At 42.5% G+C, this 20,923-nt stretch overlaps 1 protein-coding gene across 2 annotated transcripts in view; it reads right to left on the bottom strand.

Moving 5' to 3' along the window:
* The window catches only part of STK39 (serine/threonine kinase 39), a 297,979-nt gene that overhangs the window by 117,122 nt on the left and 159,934 nt on the right, over positions 1-20,923 (bottom strand). Inside the window, exons 11-13 of one of the 2 annotated variants that reach the window (XM_045066931.1) lie at positions 8,952-9,074; positions 8,825-8,854; positions 550-612 (exon numbers count right to left, since the gene is read on the bottom strand). In XM_045066931.1, the coding sequence (XP_044922866.1) occupies positions 550-612; positions 8,825-8,854; positions 8,952-9,074 (216 nt within the window). The remainder of the gene's footprint in view (positions 1-549; positions 613-8,824; positions 8,855-8,951; positions 9,075-20,923) is intronic. The other variant, XM_045066932.1, reaches the window with a different exon arrangement.

Genomic DNA, 20,923 nt, shown 5'->3' with positions numbered 1-20,923 from the left:
CTCCCCTGTGTTGCTCAGCACCCAACCTGACTCATGGCTCATATTTTCCATCATGTAACTTTCAATATAGATGCATTCCACAGTCCCTGGACTTTTATTTTTACAAGGCAACTTGTAGAGATAAATTGGCCCATAAACTTCCATGATAAAAGAATTATGAAAACAGGTTGTAGAAATCCAACTGAGAACCAAAAAGGAAAAACTATCAATTAACTCTACGGTTTTGTGGCGAGCATCTAACAGAATGGGGAGTCATTTTCTTTCCTTTTCTTATTTCACACAGTACCCACAATTTCAGAAGCAGTGTGGTAATCAATCCTTGCTCTTGAACCTATCATTTAAAGGTTGGAAGTCCTGAAAATCATGGTCAAGAGTAACAGTACTCTTTTCTCCATACCTATTTAAAAAAAGAGAGTTTACAAGCCCCCGATTTTGATAGACTGCCCTGAAACTGTCTATCTCCCGAAAATGTTGTGTGTGTGTGTTTTTTTTTTCTAAAACTAGGTCTACAAATCATCTCAAATGTAAATGACTGGTGGAGAAACATACCTGAGAGTCCTGCACTGAGAGGGACTGTATCTGCTCGGGTATACTGCTGGCATTCACCGCCATCTGTTAAGAGAGGCACCATTACAGCACTTAAGGAAACCAAAATGAGACAGTAAGGTCAGCATGCTTACACCAAGTCCCGATTATCAGAGACAATTTTGCATACGTAATTTTAAGCTGTTTTTTTGCATCAAAATGTGATCTTTGACAACCTTCATTGGAATCACCTAGGACACATGGTAAAGATTTCTGGGCCCTGCCTAGCCTAGGATTCAGAATTTCACAGAGACGAGAGAGAATGTATATCTTCAACAAGCACCCTGGGTGATCATTATGCTTTCAGAGAATCACCGAGCTAAAGTGAAAATGCAGGGACTATTTGATAGTTTAAATCTGATAGCAGAGAGATGCTCTAGGACCATCTCTTCTTGTCACAGAATTTCGCCTCAAGTTAAAAGTCCCCACTGAAAGGATGTTAGGATAAGTAACATTTAACCATGACTTGAACTTTAATCATTACTTGAAACAATTTTTTTTTCACTGGATTTAAAAAACACATAAAGATAGTTGGACTTTTAAGACACGCTTCCCCAAAAGAAAAGCCAAAGCAATAGGTTATTATTTTCCCTCGAGATGGAAATCCAATCCTAATGTGATACCAAAAGTGTTTTTCCCTCAAGCCTTACTTCTGTGAACTCTGCCCTCAAACAAAACTAGAAAGACCAAAAACAAAACAAAACAAAAAACTAGAAGAGGAACAGCAATGAAATGATGAATATATATTATTTTTTAAAACTACTATCAATTCTAAAATAATGAGAAGTCATCAGAAATTTTTTGCAGCAAGTTTTCTAAAGTTTAAGAAATAAAATTCTTCTTCTCTGGGCTTCCTCAAAATAACTAGGTTAGTAATGAAGTAATAGGAGGAAGTCTACTACTGTCTGTAATTTACTTTGAAATGCATCAAAAATGAAGATGGACTGATGGACTGACAAAGTATAGTAATGGTAGGATCTACTATGTGTATGTGGATGTTCACTGTAAAGTACTTTTAGTGTTGCTATATATTTGAAAATTTTCATAGTAAAATGTTGGGGGGAAATGTGTAAGAAGAACAAACAACCTGTATTCTTTAACCAGCCAGAGAACCTGGGCTTATACCAAATGATCTCTTGGAAAGAGTCCTTCAGGCTGACTGAACCCAGATCTGAAGTAAGGTTTGAGATGCAACCAAAACCCACGTTAGCACTTAGAGAATATTCTACCTCTAGTCAAAAGACTACTTTAAACTGAAAAACCTTAATGGCAGTTACTAGAGATGAAAACTTCTCTTTCTCCTAGGGAGGTCCCCTCTCCTGCCCTGCTTCCTTATTCCTGGGCTATCATCAGAATGGAGAGCTAGTTAATGGGGGGCTGGATCCCCAAGGACCCTGTGCAACCTCACTCCACAGGTACATTACCCTGTAGGTAGTGAAGGGACCAGCCTCTAGCTCTCACCAGTACACAAGCTATACAGGGAATTGCTCAGGAAAACATGCAGAGATGCACAGGAGTGATGGGGAGCGAAGTTTCCCGTGCAAAACATCTTCCTTGGCAGCCAATTCCAGTCACCCAAATTTCACCAATATGAGCATACATTTTTAAATACAAAAACTTACAAGAAAACTAACATATTAGGCAAGTGTGATCACGGTGTAATATAAATTTGCTTATTGGAATTTTTTTGTTTGGTTGGTTGCTTTTAAAAGTTTGTTTTAAGAAGCACATTTGAGAAAATGGGGGTTTTCATAGGAGGGGAAGAGAAGAACAGATACTGGGTGAAAGAGAGAGAAAGATCCCAGAATAGAGAAAAGAAAGGGACAGTGTCTGCTAATTTCCCACAGAGTTCTAATCTTCTTTTCTATTTTTAAAATTACTGTGGCTAACTAAAAGCAGCGTGTTATCCTGGATTGGAGCCTGGGAACGAAATAAAGGTTATTAGTGGACAGACTAGTGAAATATGAACACAGTCTGAGGTTCAGCTGACGGTAAGATAGCACTTCCGCTTCTGTTGTGACAGCTGTACCAGGCTCACACAGAAGGGCACAGCAGGTGAAGGGTGGATGGAGCTTCGCATTATCTTTGCCACTTTCTTCGAAATATGAAATTATTGCAAAATAGGTTTATGTTCAGAAATACAGAAGATTTCTGATGACAAATCTAACATTTACGACAAAAAGTCAGAAAGCCAGTCACTGGAAATACGAACATCTTTTAGAAAATGGTGGTAGGGAAGTATGGAGTCAAAGCCGTCTGTGGTGACAAAACCAAGCATAATAAATTTGGAGAAATCGTATCTTTGCCTCCATCTACAAATGGATATAAGACAAATATGTATAAGAGCGGACAGGCATTTGGAAACCACGAGGTCCTCAGAAGTACACTAAAAAAGCTAACGGCAGTTCTAACAATCAGGCAATCACAATGAGTAAGCGCAAGCAATAAATTTAGCTTTTGCATTGTGACTAATCTCCAGTAAAATTAACTCAGCCAAAATCCACACCCAATTTATTTTCTCCTCAGAACAAAATACCGGAGTCGGGAAACAGAACATTTTCACAATTAACCTCCTCTAGATTCTGTAATGAAATCCCTCAGTCTAGCTCTCATGACCTTGGTCAACAAGCCTTCCCCTGGCTCCAGGACCTTGATTAAATCAGGACAATTTCTCTAAGAAGTTTCTGAAACCTCTTTCATGGTTTTTCTTCTTCTCTCCCTCTCTTTTTGCTTTCTTGAGATTTCTGACATTTAAAACAAATTTTCAGAAATTTTGAGCACACAACTTTCCTGGATTCAGTGTAGACTTCTGGATTCAGAGCAAGTGATGTGGTTTTCCCAGCCAGTGGTTCCTGATCCTAGCCACGTATCAGAACCACATGGGCAGTTTCCTTCAAATCCGGGTTGCCTGGACATCATCCCCAACTCCCAAATCATGATGTGAGGGCTAGTTCCAGGCATCTGCATTTTTAAAGCTTTCGGTTTTTCTGATGTGGAGCCAAGGCTGCAAACCATTTGTTTTCATGCTCAACAGAGGGGCTTCTGTAAAAAGAAGCTTCTTTAGTAGAAGCCTTAGCAAATATCTCCCTCGTTTAAAGGAAACCCAAAGAAGGTAGGAATGTAAAGATAAAGGCAATTTTACTTTCATACAGAAAATTAAGATGTAAAGCAAAATGGATTTAAAAATTATAAGACATGTATTGATTATTTTCAGAATCTGACAAAAACAGATTCCCAAATCACTGGTCAAAAAGATCAATAATGAGGTAATAGTTGAAAGGTTTTTTTTTTCAGTATGTTTTTTTTTTTTAATTTATTTTCAGCATAACAGTATTCATTGTTTTTGCACTACACCCAGTACTCCATGCAATCCATGCCCTCTCTAATACCCACCTCCTGGTTCCCCCAACCTCCCACCCCCCCACCACTTCAAACCCCTCAGATTATTTTTCAGAGTCCATAGTCTCTCACTTCCCCTTCCAATTTCCCCCAACTCCCTTCTCCTAACTTCCCATGTCCTCCATGCTATTTGTTATGCTCCACAAATAAGTGAAACCATGATAACTGACTCTCTCTGCTTGACTTATTTCACTCAGCATAATCTCTTCCAGTCCCGTCCATGTTGCTACAAAAGTTGGGTATTCATCCTTTCTGATGGAGGCATAATACTCCATAGTGTATATGGACCACATCTTCCTTATCCATTCATCCGTTGAAGGGCTTCTTGGTTCTTTCCACAGTTTGGCGACCGTAGACATTGCTGCTATCAACATTGGGGTACAGATGGCCCTTCTTTTCACTACATCTGTATCTTTGGGGTAAATACCCAGGAGTGCAATTGCAGGGCTATAACACAGGATGGCATACATGCTAGGAAACCCCACCTAAGGAAACCAGTCTTGCAAATATCTTTCCTAACCCCAATCTCCAAAGAGATAAGCTTCCAGAAAGCAGGCTCTCTGCCTTGCTTTTGTATAATTCTCACAATGCCACAGTACCTAATACTCCTTCATGTAAAAAATCAGGCACAGATGAAATATTTGCTCAATTAACTTCATTATTAATACTACAGTTACACTAACAATATAGTCAGCTTTAAGTTACCACCGACTTCTACCATCCAAGTGGAATATTATAATAAATCAATGAAATGAGCATGAATTACCTATTTACTACAAACTATGAATTACTAGTAGGTTGTAGTTAATACTTTGCAAGGCTATTTCTAAAAACATCAGGTTAGGAACATAGAAGGACCAATTTTACTATGGGTTTGGCTATGAAATCTCAAGACAAGTGGTATAACTCGGGCACTTTACAGGTTTCACTGGAAATTCTCTTGGATTTAAGAGGATTTCCAAACATGGCTGAGTACCAGGCACATCTTACCACGGCCACTCTACCAAACATCCCACCCTGACCTCCTTCTCCAGCGAATGCTGTAATACCTGAACATTCTGCCTTATATGTCCCAGGGGAGCCAAACAGCCCTTTACAAATAAGCATCTAAAACGCTCCCCCCTTTATTGGAGCCTCTTACTCTGTCTGAAGGTGGAACTACCAAGTAGGACTCCTGTCTCTGAACTTCAGCTCAATTACATAACATCTTCTGATTACTTTACCCTCACCTCTGACCCACCCACAAATACGATACACCTTTTTAGGCACTTGTTTAATGTCCATTTCAGTGTATGGGTATTCATGTCACCAAGGAACGTGTACAGAGGTTCTACTAGAAGCAACGGGAGCACAAATATGAATAAAATACCAGCCCCATCTTCTAGTGGCTTCTAGTCAAGTAAATAAACTGCAATTTAAATGACAAGCATTCTTGAAAAGCTTATTAAAATGTAAACACAGGCATTTAAATGTACCATTTGGCACAGATAAGCATTTTCATCCTAAAAGATGTTTAACAGTATAAGGTACACTGTCAGAGGCTCTGTAAATTGCCACTGCTTTTTTATTCTCAGCTTTATTTAGATACAACTGACAAACAGAAATATGAGATATTTAAGGGGTTTAGCTTCAGGTAGCAGCTATTAAAAATTCAAAATCAGATTTTGTCAAATGAAGTAATCACAGTTCTTTTAATTCCTTACTTCAGTTGCACATGTGCCCCTTGACATGTGCAACTGTCAAGTTGCACAAAATGTGAGTGGAATGCAGTTTATCATCCTAACCTCAATGCTCACCAAGAAGTTAATGGTTAAATAAACCATTTCAATCCACCCAGAGGAATAAAACCGGGCAGTTAAAAACCAGAGGCAGATCTACACAATAACTAATATGGGAAGATTTCCAAGATAGAATACAAGTTGCAAAAACCAAAAAAAACATTTTGGTGGGGTCACTATGTTGTCCACCTGAAACGAATGTAACATCATGTCAACTATACTTGAATAAAAAATAAGCTTAAAAAAAATAATAAGTTTATGGTGTTTATAATCCCATTCACATTGTCAATAGGATATAGATTTCCTTATTTACATATTTGTATATAAATGAGCAGAAAAAAAATTCTGGAAGAAAATACTGCAGGCTTCTGTCAGACACGGGATGAGAGGGGTAACAAAATAAAAGCAGTTCTTTGAGTTTTTCTACTTAAGTCTTCCGTACGAAGAATTTTATTAAGACTTTGTGTCCCTTTCAATAACACCTACTCTGATCAGCCAGGTTGTATAATTTAATAAATTTAATTTAATAAATAATTTATTAAATAACCTGGTTATTTATTAAATAGTGGGTGGGAAGTACAGGGATGTGGTAGGGGGTTTTATAATTTTAAATTATAAAACCCCCTACCACATCCCTGTACTTCCCACCCACTATTTTTTTTTCCCCATTGCTCCTATTCCATTGTAACAAACCACAAATTGATTTATAAAGGCTGTTGCTTATTGTCTATTGGCTCCCGTCAAAATATAAGCACCACAGGAACGGGGATTTCATGGTTTTTTTCCTCACTGATGTATCCCTAAAACCTACTAAAACAGTGTGCATTGTGTGTGTGTGTGTGTTGCCTACTTACACATTCAACAATTCTAATTCCTCTTGTAATAGATAAATACTTTTGCTTCACTTGCAAAAAGTGAATTCAGGCAAGTGGCAAGTCAGGGAGCTACTTTAATTAAAAGTTCAAAGGCTAGGGGCGCCTGCGTGGCTCAGTGGGTTAAGCCTCTGCCTTCGGCTCAGGTCATGATCCCAGGGTCCTGGGATCGAGCCCCACACTGGGCTCTCTGCTCAGCAGGGAGCCTGCTTCCTCCTCTCTGCCTGCCTCTCTGCCTACTTGTGAGCTCTGTCTGTCAAATAAATAAAATCTTTAAAAAAAAAAAAAGTTCAAAGGCTAGAAGAACCACCATTGTAGCTGCACTTAACACAGCTCAAGATACTGCGATGCCAACCTTGAAAAACAAAACAAAACAACTGGCCTGAAAAGCTATGCAAAATAGTAGGTGGGGCTGATTATTCCTAAAATGTGGCACAAGTGTTTACATTCAAAGACATGAACCCTCAAAAATAAGGCTATCTATGTGTTCCTTAATTATAAACCAGCATGGGAACAGACATATGCCTCTGGGAAATCAAAGGAGTGGAAACACAGAGAAATGCCAAAGACTTTCAAATCCCACCCAAGAAGGTCGATAGCAACCGATGATTAACTGACAGCATGCTATCTGTTACTCTCCCCTATCTATGCAGAATGATATTCTTGCCAAAAAGATACTATTAATAGCCAAATATCAGCACAGTTACCAGAGCAAGTTCCTCTAGCACAGAGAAGGACAGTGTCCCAATAAACTTAAATCCTCAAGAGGAAAGACCCACACCCATTAGTCTGCACTAGGAAAGGCAGGGTTTGATGGATACGTTGCAATAAAGACATCCCATAGTGAACCAATACAAATGCTTTCTGCGTCATGCTGCTACTTGAATCACATTATTTTGTTCTATTTCTAAGCAGGATGGACATAGTTAGAGACACTCTAGGAAACAGATGAAAAACCTTGACTCTGCACTTCACTGTGGATAAAACAGGAAAGTAGGCAGGGAGAGAGCAGAGTGCATGACACCCAGTTACGATCATTCTAAAAACCAGCACACATGTGAAGCCAGTGGGTAGCCAGTGAGTGATGGGAGCTCATCACCGTGGCTTGAAACAGAGAGGGATAAATAACTTCTTTGATGAAGCTTATTATTTTATGTACAAAATGAAAAGATTAATCCCTACGATAAACATAGGAAGAAACAGGAACTGAAGGACAGGTAACAGTGGGAGGCAGGCAGTCTCAAAAATCCCTAGGGAAGGCGTACTGGAGTGGCAGAAAGAAAGAAGAAACCAGAGGGAGGAGAGAATGCTGGGAAGCCATGGCTTGCCCCTCCCATGGGCACTTCTCAGAAGGGTCGGCTGGCTACTGCCCCTTGTGGTGGAATGGAAGATTTACCTCCCTACATCAAAATGAAATGTCTAATTAAAAAAAAAAAAAAAAAGTTGGGGTGGATATCATTTGTAACCTAAAGTCTTCTGTTTTCTTAATGAGAATTTATCAAGGCACATATTAATTACTAGGTCTGTAAAATATTTGGAGCTATTTTAATATGCTCAAATTTTCTCTAGAAGTAGCCAAGTCTTTTGAACTCTAGTCATCATTAAGGCATTAGGATAATTAACCAGATGGAGGAAGTAAAGTTAATCAAAAGATGACCAGTTCTCAAAGGGAAGCTGAGGAGTGTTCCTTGCCTACTAAGCAACCCAGGAGATTGCAAAGCCAAGACCAACAGATTCAATGTCAAGTTTCCAACTATTTTATATCTGCTTTATTGTAAACTAAAAAAATCTAAGAAGAGAGTCTGCCAGTGTGCCTACTGTGTTTTCTAAAGGACGGTAATATGAAGAGTTGAGATCAACAGAATCCTAAGTTGAGCACCCAGTTAGCATTTATGTGCATGATTTCCTCAAACCTCAGAGCAATTTAAAAGTAGGATGATCATGACCATCTGACAGAGAAGGAAACTGAGGCTCAAAGAGTAAAATCACCTGCCCCAATTTACAAAGCCCAGAAGTAACTCAGACAGAATCGGGACGTGCCTTTTCTTTTCTGCTACTCCACAAGAACAAAATTTTGAAGTCTTTTCCCCCAAATGGGTCACACTTTGACCCGCAAGAGGCAGTGGAGGCGGGAAGGGGGAGCAAGGGTGAGTGGGCAAAAAAAGTTTTAAATAAATAACCACCACTCACCTCTGAGTTTTCTTCTTTTACTCTTCGTGACTGTAAAGCAATTGCAGATCCATTAATACACGCACGCACAAAATGCCACAAAAATAAAACGTGCACAGGTTAGCTCGCCACCATCCATGTCCCTTACCTTTTCTTGAGAAAAAGCTGCCTTCCCCTCTTCACTTTTCTCGTCCATCTCGTCGTCACTCCACTCCCAGTCACCGTCCTCGGTTTTATGAAGGTGACCGCTTGACCCAGGAACTCTTCTCACCTGAGGCAAAACACACCGGCCCGATTCTCACTGGTGGAACATGAACAGAGCTCACTGGGACTGCAGCTTGGGTCACGCAGCGCACCCCTACCCCGAGCACACCCTAACTGGCTATGAATTCAGGGATGGCGATCAGTACTCAGAAAGACCACACAGTCTCCAAACTCCCATACTTGTCCTCTTTCTGAAGCTATTGTGTTCCTGAAATACATCACTACACACATGAAGAACAAAATATTTTGGACGAACACCACGCACATCAGCCATCGGGATCAAACCCATCGTTCACTTTTGCTTCAGTTAACACGTCATTAACTACTACACATTAAAGGCCATGTGGCCGGCTTCAAGATTGCCTAAGGAAATGCAAGCGAGCAACAGACTGCTGACAGAGGGGAAGCAGGGGAGTCAGGCAACTTAATGAAGCAAAGGAATCCAGGGGTGTATCAGCGATCTAAAACTTATACCCCAAAAAAAGCAAATACGCTTCTATTGCTATCTTGCTCTTTTTCAAAACCTGATATTACACTTGTTTTCCCAGGATTCTGCTCAGCCTACCTGAGCAAAACAAAACAGCATCAGACTATTCTTAACACACCTTGTAACACTTTTGAGACTTGGGGGATTGCTAGAAACAGAGCAAGATAATCAGCAACCATGCCAGATCATCTAAACAGTTTATACCAGTCTTCTGCAAGAATTTCAAAAATTTTTTGAACTAGGGTAGAGATGTGATTCAGGAGTATGCTTTCCCAATGCCTGGTGTGGGTGAAAAAGCAAAACTTTTTAAAAGGACAGGGTGACTGAGAATGATGAGTCTCTGACCAAAGTAATTTGTCTTAAAAAAAAAAAAAAATGGACTCAGACATAATTAAACAAAGCAATGTAGCAGATGAACATGTGAACATAAGAGCCAGGATCCACTGATTTGGAGAAACTTCAAGGGGAAAGGGACCTTGGAGACGGTCTAGTTCTCACCCCCTCATTTTACAGATGAGGAAATGAAGGTCCAGAACATGACTGACGATCACCGGGTCATAAGGACAAAGTTAAAGGAAGAAAAAGAGCCTTCAGATTCCCATTCAAATGTGAGACTCAGGGGACGCCTGGGTGGCTCAGTGGGTTAAAGCCTCTGCCTTCGGCTCAGGTCATGATCTCAGTGTCCTGGGATGGAGTCCCACATCGGGCTCTCTGCTCAGCGGGGAGCCTGCTTCCTCCTCTCTATCTCTCTATCTCTCTGTCGTCTGCTACTCTGCCTACTTGTGATCTCTCTCTGTCAAATAAATAAATAAAAATCTTTAAAAAAAAATAAATGTGAGACTCAGGGGCGCCTCAATGGCTCAGTCATTGAGCATCTGCCTTTGGCTCAGGTCATGATCCTAGGGTACCGGGATCGAGCTCGCATTGGAGAAGCCTGCTTCTCCCTCTCCCAGCCTGTGCTTCCTTTCTCGCTGAGTCTCTCTCTGTCAAGTAAATAAATAAAATCTTTAAAAAAAAAAATAAAAGTGGGACTTACACCATCGAATGATGACTGTGAAACTGAAGTCATCTAAAAACATCCTTTGAAGACTCTGAAAGACTATAATGGGAAGAAAACACAATTTTCCATAATAGAAACTAGCTAGTTATATTGTGGGAGCTTCATTAATCCTAGGGAAATACCACAGTCCTTAAATGTAAAGTTAAGTATTTACATACATGTTCAGTTAATGTCAATTCAAAATTAACACAGAGTCGGGGTTGGGTATGACTTAAAGACATTATTGCATGGAACCTGTAAAAACAAGCCTGAGCATTTGGTCTAGAAGATCTGAACCCCAACACGGAAAGTTAAAAAATAAGAAACTCTTATTCATCACTACAAACAATTATACTCAATTAAAAAAAAAAATCTTCTCTCCATTCCAAAATGGAGAGAAGATTTTTTTTTCCGTTTACATTTTTTGAATCATTGGAAAAGACCTAATGGTAGTGATTTTAATGTGCTAATAGATGCTGGCAAAGTAGTGTAGGGAAAAAATGCTGAAATGCCTTCGAGACATTCAGAACAGACTGCTCTTTAAAACTATAAAGAAATGGACAGAGGGGCACCTGGGTGGCTCAGTGGGTTAAGCCTCTGCCTTCGGCTCAGGTCATGATCTCAGGGTCCTCAGATGGAGCCCAGCATGGGGCTCTCTGCTCAGGAGGGACCCTGCTTCCCCCCTCTCTCTCTGCCTGCCTCTCTGCCTACTTGTGATCTCTCTGTCAAATGAATAAATAAATCTTTAAAAAAAAGAAATGGATAGAGGAAGGAAAAATAATTCCTTTTCTTTTTCTTTCTTTTCTTTCTTTTTTTTTTTTAAAGATTTATTTCAGAGAGAGAGTGCATGCAGACAAGGGGCAGAGGGAGGGGAGAGAGAATCCCAAGCAGACTCCACGCTGAGCACAAAGCCTTATGTGGGGCTCGATCCCAAGACCCCAAGATCATGTCTCTAGTGGAAACCCAGAGTCTGATCCTCAACCAACTGGGCCACCCAGGTGCCTGAAGAGAAATAATTTTCTGTTGACATATACAATAAAATTATTTTCTTAGCAATACTAATCCTGATGATAGCAAAGGAAAATCTGTGTTAATGACTATAATGACTATATCAAAAGAGAAAACACCGTTTAATGACTACATTAAAAGAATGTCTATTACAAAGCATACTATTAACTAGGAAGTGAGAAAACAAGGAGAACTGTATCAGAAACAGAACTCTACTTTTTTTTTTTTTTTTTTAAGATTTTATTCATTTAGTTGACAGAGATTCAAGTAGGTGGACAGGCAGGAAGAGAGAGAGGGGGAAGCAGGCTCCCTATGGAGCAGAGAGCCTGATGCGGGGCTCGATCCCAGGACCCTGAGATCATGACCTGAGCCGAAGGCAGAGGCTTTAAACCACTGAGCCAGCCGGGCCCCCCAGAACAATACCTTTACCAAAACTGCAAAAAAAACAAGCATGGCTGGTGAATTAGTATTCTTCAAGTACTAAAACTTAAGAGAGTACACCAAGGAAATCTCTGACACTAGAGATAGTGCATCTTCACATCCTAAAATTTCCTTTATGCTCCTTTTCCTCTGCTTACAAGATCGGCGGGTTTTGTCTCTACAGGCAGGATCCAACCACAGACAGTAAAATGGCCACCTTCTATTTTATTTTAGAACCGTGGCTGTCTCCCTCCTAGTTTTACTCGCTGGGAGAGAGAAAGATAAAGCAACATGTCTAAGATTATAGCCTCAGGCACTGAAAGAAATGGTGGCGTGGGCCTTTAAGTAATAAATACTGAACAAATAAATGTAGAAATTAAGACAAAAACATTATAAAACCTAGGTGGCAGAAAATATTGGTAGAGGAGTCACGAGAATAAGAATACAGATCTGTTAAGGACATCCTTGTCGTTTACAGGAAGGAAAAGAACATGCAGTATAATTTGAAACCCGGGTTTCACCGTGTATTTATGGGACACTGACCTCCACTGAAAAGACCACAAAGCAATTCCGCAAAGTGACATCCCTGAAGGGGGTTTGCAGGGACTCTGGGAAACAACTTCCACCTTCCAAAGTTCAAGCAAGTAAGTTTCACATAGTTTAACAAACAGGGTTCTTATTTAGGAACTGGTGAATACGCTACAAAATAAAAAAAACTTCAAAACAAAGATGCGTAAAGGCTTCCGTCCTTCCCCATCGCCTACCACGACAAAGATGGGGGTGATTGTTGCATCGCTCTCATTCAGCTAAACAAATTCACCACTGAGTAAAGCCAAGAAGTGGTAGCTGGGGATTTAGAAAAAGAATCGAATGCTTCTCAGAGAAAGGAGCTCAGTCATGAGTCCACAAATTCCTCAGGTCCAACAGAGAGGTTAGACAAAGTTCTGCATGCAGTAACATTTATTCCCAAGACTGGGCATAAAATACGGTTGAGCAGTTCCATTGATTTGTTATTTTCCTTCCTTTCTTGAAACCCCATCTTTATGAAAATCCATTTTAAAAAATGAACCAAAGTTTGGATTCCCACCAGGAAACAAGTCAGGTACAGACAGACAGAGAAACAATGTGCCTCCTGAGCTACTGCTGATGTCGAGCCAGGATGAAGCAGGCAGGAACAGGGAATGGCAGAACACGGGGAAGTCCCCGGAGTGGTCTAGTGTTTTCAGTGGTGACCCTCTCAACACGAGCTTTCGAGAAATATCCACGACCCAAGGTCTCTGCACAACATGTCACGTTGACTCCCGGCCCCTGATACCAGAACAGGAAAAAAGGTATGAAGGATAGATAGAAGAAGACAGTCAGCAGATGAGCCATCTAGACAGGGTGTTGAAGATGTTAGAAGTTCAAGTGCCTTTCTATAACAAAGAACAAATGTGACCCAAAGGAGTACTGGCCAAAATTTAGCGGCATTTGTCCAATCCTGCATGGCCCCTCTTTCCAAGGCACCTGCCAGCGGCTCCCACGACTACATTAACATCTCCCTAGAGGCAGGATTTCAAAGTCTCCTCGGAATGATTTCTCCATCGATAGAAATCCTGTGTTCCACTTCTCCACCTGTTTACAGCCTGACCACAGCCTGAACCTGAGTGACCCGGACATGGTAGAAAGCAAAATACCCAGTAACATTTCCCTTATCAGGCATTCTACTGACCAGAAGAATTAAAAATGTTTCTAATTAATTGTGGTTTATAACACCTTTGAGGTGCTGCCAAGGAAACAAAAAGCCTTCCAAATTACCAAAAATAAAAAACAAAATTAGGGGCACCTGGGTGGCTCAGTCTGTTAAACACCTGCCTTTGGCTTGGGTCATGATCCCGGGGTTCTGGGATTGAGGCTCTGAGCAGGGAGCCTCCTTCTCCTTCTCCCTCTAACACTCTGATTACTTTCTCTCTCTCTGTCAAATAAATAAACACAGTCTTTAAAACTAAATAAATAAAATTAGACTACGTTTTCAGCAGGAAATATTTTACTGTCCTTCTGTCTTCTACTCTGACATTACATCCTACGACCTGACAGTTCCGTCCCAAGCCTACTTCCCGGCCTCACCATGCTCTCTGGCCCTCGGCCCTGCCTCGCCTCTTCCCTTAGCCCTCCTGGCTTCACCCCCATCTTAGAAGGTCTGGAGCCCACAGCTGACTCTGCTTGTGCTGCACTTACCATACCCCTCGCCCCTGCCCCCTCCCTGGACAAATCACACCTGGGTGGAAATCCGAGGGGCTCGGTCCAAATACCCAGCCTTCAGTCCTGAGCAAATGGGAGACTAGCCATGTGCCCAGTGCCAAGAGAGATGGTGGCTGGCCACTCCTAGGCGGGGTGTCAGGACGGCCACAGCCCTGCCCCTCAAGGTGTGGCTCCTGCACTTGCAGCAGCAGCACCACCGGGAGCTTTATTAGAAAGGCTGAATCGGGCCCCACTCCAAACCATTAAATCAGAATTCCCTTTAGCAGGAGCTTCAGGGGATTCATATGCTCATTCAGGCTGGAGAAGCACGGTGCTGATCGATCACTCCTGGGCTATTCCCTCTCCCCAGCCCATAAATACCGGCTGTTGTTTCTGTAAGTTAGTTTTTAGTGCTTAGTGCTCTCAGAACTTTAAATACCTTAATGAGTTTAATCTTCAGGGTAGCCTCAGGCGCTGAGAATCACTGTGCTCCCCCATTTTTCTGAGGGAAGAATGAGGTGCAGGGAGGAGAAACGCCTGGCCCAGCCCATAGGGCGGGCAGAACCGGGGCCAGGACAGGAGAGCAGGAGTCTGACCCCAGCCTTCCAGGGCTAGGCTCCGCTGCTGCGGCTCACATGGGAGCCCTATCCTGCCCAGCGCCAGTCATCTCCAACAGCTCCACCTGCCACCCTCGGGGCACCCAGTCCATCCGGCCTCCGCCCACCCCTCTGAGAGGATTCTAATCAGCTCCTTCACACCCTCCACCCACCTTCGCCTCTTTCCCTCTTGTGTGAAGGAAAAACGGATCCCCTTTCCTCTGAAAGCCAACACCTCCTGCGTGCTCATTTATGTACACACTTACTCATTCCTTCAAGAAATTTCCAGCCAGGCCCTGCTCCTCTACCTCCACCAGAAACACATTCAGTCTCTCCTAGACTTTCACCCCAAAGCGGGGCAGGCCCCGATTTTGTTTCTTCTACAAGCAGTCACTCCATCCCTCTCCCCTCTCGCACTTAACATTCTTCTGACAGGATTTTTCTGAAGATCGTCTCTGCTCGCTGCCTTGGCTTGCTTGGCCCATCCGCACTCCTTAATCTCAGTACAAAAGATCACCTGTCCCGAGCAGGCCACCCAGACTGCCTCTCCCCCACAGGACTTCCTCACTTCACCCTTGTGTACTGGGTCCCTCAGCTTGTCGACACAACTGAATCCCATTCTTTTCCTTCATGCTCTCTCCAAACCTGCACAGCTTCTCCCTCCACTGTTCTCTGTCCTTCCATGTCCTGCTGTTCTTTGTTCCGTCTTGACAGCACACATGGCTGCCAGACACGGTCTCCTCAAGAGAGCACACGCTCTCCGTGGCCTCCCCCCTCTCATCTAAGCTGATGACCTTGGAAACGTCGTCTCCCAGTCTTGTTTCCGAAATGCTCTGTGGGATACGCATGTCCGATCAATTTCTAGCGAGCCGTCTCCAACCCGTTCATTAACGCTCGACCCCCAGCCTCACTGGGACACTTCTCTAGGGCTGTCGACCTTCGCGAAGATCTCCACGCTGCAGCCGGCTCGCAGCGGCTGAGGAGAGTCCACTGTTAAAATCTCACAACGTTTGCAAGGCGGTTGACCTCACACTGGTCGCGTAAAATTGGCCCCAGTAGGAGTATTTATACACTGGAAATTGGAAAGTTGTACAAGTTAGGCTTTGCACTCCTCCCTCACTGCCAAACTCCCTCAGCGTTTACCAGCACACCACGGGTGGGGAGACTCACCCTACGGGAATGTTATAAATTCTGACCAAGACATTTCACTTGAGCTTGGTAGTTATTCCTGGGAATAGCTAGTTTACAATGGCAACTACCTCAATTCTATTGTGCAAGCCTCTCAAATATCACCTTTAAAAATAGCATACCTTTAAAATACATGCAGACTGATTTTTACCAATCAAACATATATCAGTCCAGGTACAATTGAGGGAGGCAATTATCTTCATGTTATTTAAACCGACACGTACGGTTTGGGATAACATTTATTATGAAAAGCATCAGAGGAAACATGGTGTTCTATTTCTCTTTAATGCAAATGGAAGTGAGAAGAGTGACCCCTGAAAAACTGTGGTAGATGATGCAAAAATTGGATCTGTGATGACTGGTGCCAAGTCTGCAAGTCAAGAGACTAAATAATATCGCTTAATACAAAGTCAGAAAGGAAAACAAACGATGTATTCTCAAATAAAATTGTTTTTTATAATGTGTTATTTAACATAGTTGCATATAAGTTTTTTATCAGTAGGTATTTTACTTCTTCTAAGTCCCTAAATGTTCAATGTGTTCCAACTCAGCAGAACACTCCCCCCCCCCCCAATCTTTAGATTTGGAAAATAAAGATTCCCTTATTTCCAATTTACCTTTATAATTAGGGATGTACGATAAATTCTGCAGACAAGATCAAGAATTTTACACCTGATAGGTATTCTGTAAAATGGAATATACATCTCTGCCAGTTAAGGCATGGAATTAAGTTCTCAAACTTCTTGTAAATACTAATATGACAGTAGATCAATAATAAACATAAATGTCACTGAAAACTTATGCATTTTGTTTATAACAATTTGGAATCTTGATTATTTGATAGAATATGAGAAAAGTAAAGTGTGGAAGATAGAAAAGTACTAGTCTAGTTTACCTCTGTTTGCACATTCTCACCCAGAATACAGAAATACATAGATATATTACTTCTACTAAGCATCTCACTATAAAAATTGTCTACAGAAACTGTCTGCATGCAGCTTTCACTGGGCAGTGGTTTAATAAGGACCATACTTCTTTTAAGTTGTTTCAAATACAAAGTATTTTAAAATAAAATTCCACTTCAGGTTAAAATGAAACAGCGCTTCTGAAATACCATACCCCCTCCGCCACCCCTTGTCATCTTGGCCAGGGGGCACAGTCGTCTAAAGTTCTTAATGTTCTTAACATGATGTCTGGCACATAACAAACACTCAAGATGTGACAGGTGCTGTTATCACTAATAGATTTCCTCTTTCTCACAACCCAAATCTATCAAACGTTATATCCTGCAAATTCTACTTCCTCCACTGCTGTTGTGTGAGATAAGGTCCAACTTCGACACTGGTTTTTTTCGCCTCTCCTGTTAAAATAAACTGCTTATCAACCTCCTGGCCACTCATCTCCTGCCTATTTTATCCTTCATAGTGCCCTACTGACACATGAACACTCTTGCTAAAAAAATGACAAGAGTTCACGATTGCCTGTAGAAAGAGTCCCAATTCCTTAATATCCAAGTCCCTCCACACCTTAGCTCCAAAAGACCTTTTCAAGACATTGTTCCCACCATACCCCTTAAGACACCCCGCAATCCAGTTATGTACAAACGCCCATCTTCTCAGATATGTATTATGTACTTGCCCTGACCTGATCTGCCCTTTGACATTCTCTACTTCTCTCCTTTCTTCTACGCAAGGAGCTTTGGCCAGTTCCCCCCAGTGGCATTTGTGCCTTCAACTTTATGCTGCCTTACTCTGTACTGCATTTAATGGATGACACACTGAACCAGCCTGAGCCTTTCTATAAAAAATATCACTCATGTATTCACTCAGTCAGCAAGGTTTTATTCAACAGCTATTCTGACGGCAAGTTCGAGACACAAGTTGAAAAAATAGCCCACACCACGGAGTATACTGTTCACCATCCAGAGAAGTGGAGAGACATATAAGCTAAGGACGTCACTAAAATGGGCATGCCCCAGCAAAGACGGGAGGCTGCGGGACTGCAGAGGAGAGGACAGCCATCTGCTGAGGGGCTGCCCCGGAGGCTGGTCGGTGAAGGACAGTAACAACTCCCCAAACACAAAAAAGAGACGCTCTTCTACCTGGAGAGAAGGTTAAGAACTTTAAGAACTTACGGATTTCCGCCCACTCAGGTGATGGGGCTGGGTCACAAAGTACTGGGGTCTAGGGGCTGGGCGTAAGGAAACAGCTAAGATTAAAGCAGGAAAGGTTGTGTGAAGAGACTGTACGATAAGAATGGCACATACAAAGGCCTAGAGAAGCCAGAAGGGAAATGGGGAGCAGACCCCGTGACGACTGGGTGGTCTGGGAAGGGCTTGTCCCACCCGAAGGGAGCGCCAGGCATTAGCTGACCGTGGCCACAGAAAGGCAGCCCCCTTTCTGTGGCCAGATCCTCGGATTCTTCCACAGAAGTAGATAATTTGGATTTTTATGTGAAGGCTCTTGATTTTTTATATGTTGGCAAGTATGTCAAGTAAAAACAACAAACCTCTGAGCAGCTAAAAACAATGTGTCTGTGGGATAAATGTGGCCTGTGTGTTTGCACCCTCTGTCATACAGCAAGTCAGAGTGCTTAGAATTCAGACGACGGAAAGACACAGAAGGCTTTCAAGTGGGCATGAGGAGGGAGAATGATCAAACTTGGATTCCTGAGAGCAGAGCAGGAGAGGAACCGGGGCTGGAGGGTGACAAAGGCCAGGGAAAAAAAAAACGTATTATTAATTGTTCCAGCTCCTACTGACAGGCAACAAATCCCCCTAAAAGAGAGTGACTTCAAGCCCAGTGGCTGCCGCCTGGCCTCCTTGACCAAGCCCAGACACAAGTGCTTCGGCGCCACTCTGACAGCCACGGCGTGAGGACCCGGAGTCCCAACGAGCCCCTCCCCTGTTCCTGGCGCCCAAAAATGAATGGTCTGCTGTTTGAGGAAGGCTGTCCGTAAGGCCTTAAAAAAAAAAGTGAGGACAGTGTTACTGGAAGCTGGAAGACAAGAGGATCCCGCTCACCAGTGACGGTTTGGTCATGCTGCTGTCTGCGGGAACGTGGGGAATGGAATTGTCCTTAATGAACTCAGCGACCCAGCTAAGGAGACGTTCAGGCAGCCTCCTTAAAGTGACACGTGGCTTCTGCTCACAGCCCGGGATAAATTGTGAGCAGAGAGAGAGAAGCCAATGAACACACTGTTACATATAAAACCGTTCCTCATTCCCAGCCTCCCCTGTTGTCAAGCAATTCTCAAATTAAGAAATGGCTTCCCAGCAAGGATCAAATCTAGGGCGTGACTGTGTGGCAGTCTCTTGAGATTTCAGAAAGATCTAAGGCAGTGCCTCCTAGACACTTACAAACAGACTTAAGGCCTTCTAAGCATCTTCTGAAAGCATACTGTATGGAAACTCTGCATTAAGTGACAAGGCTTCTGAGAAACTGACAGGGGCCGTCCCTCAGCAGTTGCGGACGAAGCCCAAGACAGACAATGTGTCCTGGGGTCTTCTTGGCTCCTGCTGTGAACGTAACAAGATTCACAGAAAACCCACAAAGTTTTTTGGATAATTGTACTATGGAATTATTGCCAAGTTAGACTAAAAAGAGAATACACAATGAAAAGGGTCTTCGGATCCCAAAAATTTATGGGCAGGAAGCAGTCTGAGAAGGACTCAGCTGCAAATGCTGGCTCTTCTTATGGAAAAAAAAAAAAGGTTGACTTTAGCAGAACCAAGAGCCCAGAGAGTGGAACCAAGAGCCCCAAAGAACAGCAGAACAGGAAATGGTAATGGACCTAGCCAAGAAATTCCAGTATCACTATGGGACCTCTATGTCTCTCATGCTTCCTCTTTGGGGCAGGCCTTTAAAATTCCCATTCTCCTGTTTTGTTTTGGGTGTGTGATGAGCAGATAACTGAGAACAGGACTCAAGCCCTATACCCAAGGAAACTGGTCCTGAGGAGCCTCCTTTGTTTACCCAGACCCAATTTAGACGGCCAGGTCCTTGACTTTGAGCCTGAGCCTGAGGCCATAATGGGAAGAGACTGACAGAGGGTCTTGGAAGTCCAAGAGTGTATTTTGCATGTGGGAGAGATGTGCATTACTGCCTCCAGGGGGCAGACCACAGCACAATGCTTTTTCCCAAAGATGCCCATAACAATACCTCCCATCCCACGTGTGTTCTTCCAGAATCTTCTCATTCCGCTATCAAGAGATGGGAGTCCAGTGCTCTCTAATTAAATCTGAGTGGGTTTGTTCCTCCTCTGTAGCCAGCAGAACTAAGAGATGTGACTTCCAGGGCCAAGTCAGGAAAAGTGAGGTAACCTCCCTCTTGCTCACTGGGGTACTTGCTGTTGATGCCTTTGGCCATTGTGTAAGCAGCCCGAGTGCCATAGGCCTCCATGCTGTCAGGACGCCCAGCCCAGACCCGTGAAGGGAACACCTGGCTACCTGATTGCAGCTATAGGAGACCAGAACCCAGCCTGCTAAGGCTCTCCCGAAGCCCTGGCCCACAGAAACTTGATAAAATGGCTGTTGTTTTAGGGTGATGTGTTACACAGCAGTAGATTATCAGAATAAGGATGGTAATAAGGTGATTTGTTCAATTTTCATTTTTGTAGACTTTATCATTTTTGAAAATTAGCAGGACATATTTGAAACCCCTTACCAAGACAGATAACAGGCTCTGCTGTACTTTGCTTCTTGATCCGTGTTTTCTGACTCTGGACATTCTGAGTTTCTGCACACCCAGATTTAAATTTATACTTAAAAATTTTTTCCATCAGACCATGTTATTACTCGTTAAAACACCAAAAAGAAAAAAGTCCTTTTCCGTTAATCTTAGATAATGGCTTCAGCTAAATCTTGAACCTTTTTGCCAGTAACTCACATTAACATTTTT

The sequence above is a fragment of the Mustela putorius genome, unplaced genomic scaffold (assembly GCF_011764305.1).
Source record: "Mustela putorius furo isolate JIRA1106 unplaced genomic scaffold, ASM1176430v1.1 tig00003869_pilon_pilon_pilon, whole genome shotgun sequence".
Taxonomy (NCBI): Eukaryota; Metazoa; Chordata; class Mammalia; order Carnivora; family Mustelidae; genus Mustela; species Mustela putorius.
The sequence above is the reverse complement of the archived record's forward strand: the minus strand, read 5'-3'. Positions and strand labels throughout refer to the sequence as shown.